Source organism: Anopheles gambiae, chromosome 2 (genome assembly GCF_943734735.2).
Source record: "Anopheles gambiae chromosome 2, idAnoGambNW_F1_1, whole genome shotgun sequence".
NCBI classification, from domain to species: Eukaryota; Metazoa; Arthropoda; class Insecta; order Diptera; family Culicidae; genus Anopheles; species Anopheles gambiae.
This window is the reverse complement of record NC_064601.1, coordinates 2,491,930-2,501,425: the sequence shown is the minus strand read 5'-3', so window position 1 is coordinate 2,501,425 and position 9,496 is coordinate 2,491,930. Positions and strand designations below refer to the sequence as shown.

Here is a 9,496-nt window from a genome sequence, read left to right as displayed (position 1 = left end):
GATCGTCATCGTCGTCGTGATGCGATCGTGATCGAGGTAAGATCGGAAGCAAAGCGAATCCAACCTCGAGGAGGGTGCAAAAAAAGGGTCAGCGAAGAATCTTCTGATTGATGATCAATCGAGGAGCGTATGAGCGATACCAAAGTCCAAGACAGCACCGGATCACTTGCTTATGCTACCATCTGCAACAGTTTGGCGTAGCTGAATGAATTGAAAAGCACCGTGCAGAGTTAAATCCACCTAATTCAAAACACATGCACTTTAAAGGCTATACATTCATTGGAATGTAATACCATCAAGTATGGGTGCAATTGAAATGGAATCTAACTGCAACATAGCAGCATACATTCCATGTGTTGTAACGGTTGCAGAAAAGAAAGGCCAGAATTCCAATACCCATTCTCAGCAGGACGGGTATGCTGGCCCGTTGTTTATCAAACTGTAATTAGAACTAATTTCATTGAATACATTTCATTCGCAGTTCCCGAGGGAAAGGGAAGCGACAAAAAAATGGGCAAAACATGACAATTTCTATTCCTGCCTTTGGTACTTTGGTGGGTTTATGAATAATGCATAGCTGGAATCGCTGTTATGCTTGCTCGTGCGATTTATGCATTCTTGGCATTTATAAAATTGTCTCAAATAAATTATTAAATTGTACGTTTGTTGGTGGTGTGTGTTTTTTGTTTCACTAGTCTTCTTTCTCCTATCAATTCTCAATTCGATTCATTGGAGTTCGGAGCTCTGTTTTTGTGCCCCAATCCCGATCCCGCTGCACTCTGTTGTGATTGATTTGGTTTTTGTGTTCACGCGATCGAAATAATCGCTGGCGCCATCTCGAGATCCTTCCACCCCGAAATATCCGAAGATGTTCAATCAATCAATGTTGTGTTGGTTTTTGCTTCGGTTTGTTTGTTTTCGTCTTGCGGCACATGTTTCGTTCGTTGCGTTGCTTTCTATTTCGGGATGGCCATGTGAATATGAAGTAATGCCATGGTACCTTACTTGTTTATTGCTAGGCGTATTATTTGAATAAATACTTGTTTGCTTGGTAAGTTATGGTGAAAATATCTGTGGCGAAATCATTCATTAACGAGATTATTTCAATGCCCAACGCGCGTTATTTCTAATGATAAAAAATACAAGCTTTTTATAAACTACTATTTGTTGTATAGGCCACACAAATACCTCATTCTATCACGAAAATACGAAAAATGCTTCGGAAAGTTGTTCAGTGTACTATTGAAATAAAATACTCGAAGACAGTTTATCAAACTGCAGTTAATTTAAATTCAAATTAAATTAAGTTAATTTAAAATTCAAATTAAATTAAACAACACATTTGTTGGCCAAACGACACACGTCATTATCCCAGTGTGTGCACTTCGCCGTCGCAGGAAAAAGGGCAACGGACAAGGGCGAAAAATGTCAAATTTGACGTCGGGTTAGCCACACAACTGTCATTCGTTCGTTCGCGCGGATTCTGTTTGTTGTGGGCTCGAAAGCAGCCGAAACTGCGCTTCAATTTTCTCGATTTTGCTCTCGAAATAGTTCATTATAAATTTAGCTGTACAAAAATTACAGCATTTGAATTTATTTGTGAGTTAACTGTGTGCAACTTGCAGTTGCTCGGTGTTTGTTTGTTGTTTGCAGACTATCACGCATCCTCCGAGCCGCATCGCATCAAAACATTCCGTACTCATTATTGATTTCTCTTTTTAGGGATTGAAATCTATCTTCTCTCAAATTAAACCACAATCAAGAACAGATATTCTTATACCGGAAATCATCATCATGTCAATGGTGAGTATAACATGCATATTGTACCTGTAATATCGCTGCCTAACCGGTACTGTATCTGCAGGACATTCGAGCATTTTTTGGCCGTGGAGGTTCGGCTGCGAAACCGGCCAAAGCACCCGAACCGGCTAAAACGCCCACCGTCAAAAGAAAGGCCGTAATTATTAGCGACGATGAAGATGAAACCAAAGCCTCACCCAGCCGGTCATCGAAAAAACCCGAACAGAATAGCCCCTCCACTACCGGTGCGGTGAAGAAACGGCGTGTTATTGAATCCGACGATGAGGAAAAGAGTCCGGCAAAGGGAAAGCACGAAAGTACCAAATCCAAGCCGGAAAAGTTGAAACCAGTGAATGTGGCAGATGTGTTTAGCTCGGCACCGGTGAAGCGCGTCGAATTGCCCAAGATTCCTAAGAAGAAAACGCTTGAACCAGTGGAGCAGGTAAAGCTGGAGGAGCTGGACGACGATGAGGTCATTCCAGTGACGCCGCAGCCGGACAAGAAAATGGCCAGAAAAGATCGAAACGGCAACGAACGAAGCGAGAAGCGCACGCCGGAGAAGCCCAAAAAGACACCACCCGAGAGCAAGCCAGTCAAACGGGAGACCAGCGAAGAGCGTCCGACGGTGCCGAAGAAAAGTCCCGTCAAACAAAAATCGGTTGAGCAACAATCATCCTCCCCGAGCAGTGAGAAAGCCAACAGCAAAGCTAAGAAGAAGAGCGATAGTGATGCTGCGGACTATAAAGATCCGAACGAATCCATTCTTACCGATGAGGAGCGCCACGAACGCAAGCGAATGTCGGCGATTTTGTATCAAAAGTTCAAAAACCGCCAGGGTCCGGCCAATCCGGGCTCGAAGGAGATTCCCGAAGGCAAGCCAAACTGTCTGCAGGGTATGCAGTTCGTGATAACGGGCGTGTTGGAGTCGATGGAGCGGGACGAATGTGCACAGGTGATTAAGGATCTCGGTGGCAAGGTCGTTGGCGCAGTGTCGAAAAAATGCACTCACATGGTCGTGGGAGATGATGCCGGCCCGAAAAAGATAGCTCAGGCGGAAGAGCTCGGCATCGTGACGCTGAGTGAAGATGAACTGTTGGACTTGATTCGGGTGAAATCTGGTCAGAAGCCGTTGAAAAAGAGCAGCACGATCAAGGAGGTAGAAAGTGCCGGTGGCAGCAGCACTAGCTCGAAACGGAAAGAATCGTCAAAGGAAGAAAAAGAGATAAAGAAAATTAAAACGGAACCATCTCCCCGGAAATCACCGAAAGAACTTAAAACAGAATCGTCGAAAGGGCGTTCACCTGGTAAAGCGACCGTGGAGCGTAAATTGGAACATTCGAAGGAAGCGGTTAAAGTTAAGGTGGAAAAGTCACCATCCAAGCAACCATCGGACGGGGCCAAAACATCTCCCCGTAAGCTGGAACTCTCAACCACCGTAAAGCGTGAACTATCCGACTACCAAAAAGACATCAAAAGCGTGGACAACATGGCCTGGGTGGAAAAGTATAAACCCTCCAGCACGAAGCAGATCATCGGCCAGATGGGCGCTAATAGTAACGTCCAACGGTTAACCGTGTGGCTTTCCAGCTGGTACAAGAACAACGATGGCACGAAGAAGCACGCCAAGCCAAATCCATGGGCAAAGAATGACTCGGGAGCAGCGTTTAAAGCGGCTTTACTCTCTGGGCCACCGGGAGTGGGTAAAACGACCACAGCTACGTTGGTTTGCAAGGAGCTAGGGTTCGATACGGTAGAGTTCAATGCATCGGACACGCGTAGTAAGCGGCTGCTGAAGGAAGAGGTGTCGGAGCTGTTGAACAGCAAGTCTTTGGCCGGCTATTTCGGTGGCAGAAGCGAAAAGGTGTCGAGCAAGCACGTGCTGCTGATGGACGAAGTGGACGGTATGGCGGGTAACGAGGATCGCGGCGGTATGCAGGAGCTGATCGCGTTGATAAAGGAGAGCCATATTCCGGTCATTTGCATGTGCAATGATCGCAATCATCCGAAGATAAGATCGCTGGTTAATTACTGTTTTGATTTGCGCTTCAATCGGCCGCGCGTGGAGCAAATCAAGGGAGCCATGATGTCGGTCTGTTTCAAGGAGCAGCTGAAATTGTCTCCGGGCGTCCTGGAGGAGATCATTGCCGGCACGGGAGGTGATGTGCGGCAAACGTTAAACCACCTGGCGCTGTACAGTGCCGGGAAATCGATGGCCGCCTCGTTGTCGGTGGACTCGGCCAAGAAGCAAGCGGACTCCGCCAAGAAAGACATTAAGATCGGTCCGTGGGACGTCATTCGGAAGGTGTTCTCTGCCGAGGATCATAAGCACATGACGCTGAACGATAAGGCGGACCTGTTTTTCCACGATTACAACATTGCGCCCCTGTTTGTGCAGGAGAACTACCTCAAGGTGCAACCGAAGGCGCCGAGAACGGAGTGGCTGGACCGGATTGCCCTGACGGCGGACAGTTTGAGTCGGGGCGATATGGTGGAGCGTCGGATTCGATCGAACATGGCCTGGTCGCTGCTTCCGGTGCAGGCAATGTTTAGCTCGGTGATGCCGGGCGAGTTCATGGAGGGACACTTTACCGGGCAGATCAACTTCCCCGGCTGGTTGGGGAAAAATTCAAAATCGATGAAACGCAAACGTCTGGCGCAAGAAATACACGATCACACGAGAGTGGCCACATCTGGTTCGAGGCAGGCTATACGGTTGGACTATGCGCCGCATTTGCTGCGCTCGATTGTGCAGCCGTTGCAGCATCGTGGTGCAGAGGGGGTGCACGATTCGCTGGAAGTGATCAAGGAATATCGTCTGCTGCGTGAAGACATCGACTCGCTGGTGGAGCTGAGCACGTGGCCGAAACGCAAAAGCATGCTGGATTCGGTCGACGGGAAGGTAAAGGCGGCGCTGACCCGTGCCTACAACAAGGCGATTGGTCCGTATTCGTATTCGGCGATGGCAACGGTTAAAAAGAAGGTGCACGATGCTGGCCAGGAGGAGATGGACGGTCTGTACGGAGAGGAAGGCGAACAGGGCGGCGCAACGCAGGTCGAATCGGACGAAGAGGAAAAGGAAGAAAACATCGACGATAATGCGTTCATAAAAATCAAGAAAAAGCCAGCAGCTGGGTCGACGTCGGCAGCGTCCAGCAAGGCCAGCACCTCGAAGGCCAGCACTGCGAAGGCCGGCGGAGCAAAGTGTAAGAAAAAGTAAAATGTTTGTGAAGGAGAAGTTATTTTAATGGAATAAATTATAAGATGTGAAAGTCCTTTATTGAATGTGATGCGTTTAATTATTTAATGTTGCGAAAATGTTGTTTCAAGTAGAATTTGCATCTTTGTTGAGGTTATATGTTTTATTGCGTATGTTATTTCATGAATTCCTACCTTTCTCGATTAGCATGTATAAATTGCAGCATCGTGTGAAATAAAGACTGGGATATGAATTAGAAATTAATTTAAAATGATTCTACAGTTGTATTTTCCCACTCGAACGGCTTTTGCCAGCAATTAGGCGCTGCGCTGATCTGTCAAAATTGCCTGCCACGAAAAGTCTCCACGAGCGCACCTCGACTCTCCACACTCGTACACAGTGCTGTCAAAAGTCACTCGCCTGTGTGTATGTGTGTGTGTGTTGGTGCGAGAAAAAGGGCCGTGGACGTACCTGCCTTCATTACGGTCAGAAAAATCAGTCGTGAAAAGTGGGCGCGTCATTCCGTGGCGAAAAAGTGTAGCTAAAATGTAAGTTGTAGCGCTGCGGCAAGAAAACTTTGGTGAAAAATCGGTAGAAAGTGGACGCGAGACTAAAACATGTCATGTTTTCCACCCTCCTTCCTCCTCCGAATGTGTCGAACGGGTGGTAGTTTACTGACACATTCCCATACATACAACGCGACAGCCTGCGAGTGGGGTGGGGGCTGCTGAAAAACATGAAATCGTACCGAATGGTTGTAATTAGCAGCATTGTAAAGCAATAATTGCAAATCTTTCCGTGCCGCGTGTGTCGTCAGTGTGTGGATTGGTGTGAAAAAGCGGCTGGCAGGGGAGAAACGGTTGCCATCGGTTAGGGCAGGTTTTTCACGGGGTGTTAACACGAAGTGGTAGAAGAAAAAAAAAACAGGGCTTGGTTGGCGAAGAAGAACACCCTCGAAAAGGCATTTGCGTGGTTGTGACGACGACTACGGCGACGAATGCGGATGAAGATGACGGTAGCGTGTTATCGCGGCCCAAAGATACGGGTTTGGTGGTGATTTTAATTCCAGAACGGTTAGTGTGGCCTTGTGTGTGTGTGTGTGTGTGTGTGTGTGTGTGTGTTTGTGTGTGTGTGGAAAGGCTTACGAGGTGATAAAAATGATGAGCGAATGAGTACGCGATAAAGGGGCACACAGGTAATTGGTGTGTTTGTGCGTGAGGAACAGCCTCAGGCAGCAGAGGAGCAGGGGGTTAGCCGATTACCCAAGGGGCAAATTAGATTGTGGTGACATCCCCCTCCTCTCCCCGAGCACATGCACCAAAACGGGGGAAGATCAATACGGAAGGCAGGCACCACACATTACGTGCAGTACGTGAGCGGAATTGGGAAATGGCTCTGTGTTCTTGCTCACCTGCACTGCCAGGTGGGTTGGTGGATGGTGGGTGGAACACTCGCTTGACCTAGTAATTTTTCTATGCAAACACAATTGTGACAATCGTAGCTGGCCGGAGACTGGCTGTCGTCGCGACTTCCCTTCCCTTCCAACCATCACCACCAATTGTCGTCTCTACGGTGACGGGAGGTTTGATTATATTGACCCCTAGCCTAGATTTTCCCGAACCTATCCGAACATGCCGTTGGGTGGCGGGGACGGGGTGCGGATAGGACAACACGGAAACGAACCTCACCAGCAGTCCTGGCAAATGTGTGTCATACGACAGCAAGGGAGAGAAAGATAGATCGAGAGAGAGAGCAAGAGTGTGAAAGGACACTCTCCTGTGCTCGGGAAAAAACATGCACACACTCACACACCGAGGCGAAATACGTTAGGAAGGACTGCAAAGTAGGCTGATTTGTTGATAAGCTGACAATTTCCAGAGACGAGCGTGTGTGTGTGTTTACCCGTTTAGAGTGTTGAAAAAGGGGTTTTCATCTCCGGGCAATGAATCGTGAATGATAAATAAGCAAACGGATATCCTGTGCTCGCATCCCTTCCTCCCCAAGCTCAGCCACGCACAGCAACACACACACACACACACCCATGTCCCGATAGTAGGTTGTGTCCTTTTGGAATGCGTGTGCGCAGTCAGTGCTCGAGTTGGCTGGCATGCTGCCGAAAGAGGAGGTACGTTTGGGAGCGGAAGTTTTTCTTCGGGAGTAGTCATCGTACCAGGTCGCCCCAGGTCGTCAGCATCGGTCGCTGATGCTGCCAAGAAACTCGCCCCGAATAACGGACGCCCTTTTCGCCCCTGGTGGCTCAACGTAATGCTGCTGCATGGTATAAGTTTTGTTAGAAAAGTTTAACTAATCAGCTGCTCATTTCTTATTTAGCGGAGCAGACTTTGATTAGAACAAGCGCCCATCTCCGCGTCGGAAATTGCGATCGCGTAAAGTTCTCTCCAAGTGAAAGCTGCTCCTCGCTCTCGTGCTCTTTCCGCGCTTGTTGGAGGCGACGAGAGCCCAGAGCCCAACGAGAGATGTGCCCGCGGAGAAATAGATGGTCCTTGCAATGGTAAATAATAAATTGTGTGCGCTCGCGGGGGGGTTTGTGACCTAGTTTCGGGCCTGAGGTGTACGTGTGTGTGTGGCGCTGGTGAGCTGGTGAGGCAGTTTGCCCTAGAGCGAAAGAGGAAATCATCTGAAAGGTACGCGGACGTCACCTTCGCTGCTGATTTGTGTTGTGCTTAACGGGCAGTGGATTGAAGGTAAGATCGACGGGGCCAAGTAGTAACTCTTTAGCACCTCTAGTCCCTCTCCGCTAGATCCACACGTCCTCTAGCGGAGACAAATTGACTTGGCGTATCAATTTGAGATGATACGGAAAGTGCACAAACACTCACAAACTTAATAAAAGGCCGTCGAGACGAGCAAAACCACCCATATCCCGTGCGGTCTTTGTATGGCGATAAATTTAGCAGCGCCGAGTCAGCAAATTGACGAACCAATTGTTTGCAATTTGCACCACAGACTTGTTGGTTCACTCGAAGGCCACTGATTAGAGCGAGGCATCTTGTGCATAGAGTGCGCGGACGGGGAGAGTGAGGTTTGTGAGAGGTTGTGGTAAGAAACTATCATTCCCTTTATCAGCACAAATCCTTCGAAAGCTTTCCTTTTTAGTGGCCCATCGAAAGAGACCTCTTCAGCTTAATATGCATAGAGAAGAGGGCGGACCGTGTGTTTGTTGCCGATCCTAGAGCACGTTCGATAATACCACGTCCACGTATAATACTCACTGACGCCGCTGGGAGTTGGCAAATTGGGATGTAAAATGTATGTAAAGGGACAAATTTGCTGTGGAGCAGCGTCTGCCATGGTCCAATGCAAACATGGAACCATCTCATCCCCATTGAGTGGCGCTTTTCCTTCTTGCGCTGCTGGATTATTGCTCGAGTTCGAGTTGTGGCCAGCAATATGGTACGCAAAGGGAAGGAGCGGCAGAAGTGTTTTACTACCATTATGTTTATGTTTTATGAGTCTCTGGTGAGCAGTGGTCTGCTGCGACGGAAAGTTTTTGCTGTGGTGTGGCAACCGCTCAGAAGACAGAAGAGGAAAACGTGAACCCGGGAGCGCCAGATCGATGATCCATCTGGGCTGTGATGATGCCTTTCGAAGAAGCAGCAGTCGCCACAACCGAACCCGTGCTGATGCTTTTGCAATCAACCATCTGGGGGAGAAGTGTGATTAAATATTTCAAGACCCTTTCGTGATGGTAATGTATCGCATCTAAGCTTCAACGGTTCCGAGACGGCTGCTAGAGGCCTTTAGTCTACGTTCATTCTTTTGTGTCTCTTTTTAGTTCCCTTCCCGGCAGCCCATACAACACAAACACATAAATGGTCACTAGACAGACGGCCGGAGGGGTTTGTTTGCCAGTGGAAAACTCGCTTTTCATTTCTAGCCTGGTGCTAGAACGTCATCGTCATCGTCGTCGTCGTCCATCGTCCAATTGCGGCAATCAGCTTCTGTCGCTGGCGTATAATCACCGTTTGTGTCGTTTTTTCCGTTCTCTGTTCTGTTTACTTGCAATGCTCTCTCCGCCGCCGTCGTCGTCGTCGTCGTTCCCCGTTGGGTTTTATTTGCCAAGGGAGTGTGTGTGTATGTGTTTTTCATACGCCGTTGGTTTTTTTGCCTCCTCCGTATGCCGCTTCTTGTTAGAAGATTACTTTGCCACAAAGACGACCTTCTCGCGTACGGCCCAACGGTTTGGCCAAAGAAACCGTACAAAGTCAAGCAAAACGGGAGCGCAGCGATGGTGGTGGAAAATGGATCTGGTTTCGTTGGCGGGTTGTTTGGGGGTGGTGAATGTTGTTTTTCCCCCTGAGGTGCGGTGCGGTGGGGAGCCATGGAAAAAGGTTGGGAAGGAGTGTTCCTCGTCATCATCCGGTGCTGCTGGGGTGTTTTGCACAATTTACCCGATTATGTTCGTGGTTGCACATAGCACCACCACAGCAGCGTTCCGTTGGGACAGATGGAGAATCCGCTGCGTGATGTGCGTTTTAT

At 48.5% G+C, this 9,496-nt stretch overlaps 2 protein-coding genes across 11 annotated transcripts in view; both read left to right on the top strand.

The window, feature by feature from the left end:
• The first annotated feature begins 1,447 nt into the window (after window positions 1–1,447).
• On the top strand, window positions 1,448–5,082 carry LOC1281887 (replication factor C subunit 1). The gene is made up of 3 exons (XM_321857.6): window positions 1,448–1,599; window positions 1,723–1,803; window positions 1,865–5,082. The coding sequence occupies exons 2-3, from the start codon at window positions 1,795–1,797 to the stop codon at window positions 5,015–5,017; spliced, it is 3,162 nt and encodes a 1,053-aa protein (XP_321857.6). The 5' UTR covers window positions 1,448–1,599; window positions 1,723–1,794; the 3' UTR covers window positions 5,018–5,082.
• Window positions 5,083–5,397: 315 nt separating this feature from the next.
• LOC1281890 (FERM, ARHGEF and pleckstrin domain-containing protein 2) overlaps window positions 5,398–9,496 on the top strand; it is a 29,667-nt gene continuing 25,568 nt past the window's right edge. For 2 of the 10 annotated variants that reach the window (XM_061651887.1, XM_061651878.1), the window contains exon 1: window positions 5,398–5,544. The gene's annotated coding sequence lies outside the window, so the exon portion shown is untranslated. The other 8 variants (XM_061651886.1, XM_061651879.1, XM_061651880.1 and 5 more) reach the window with 8 other exon arrangements.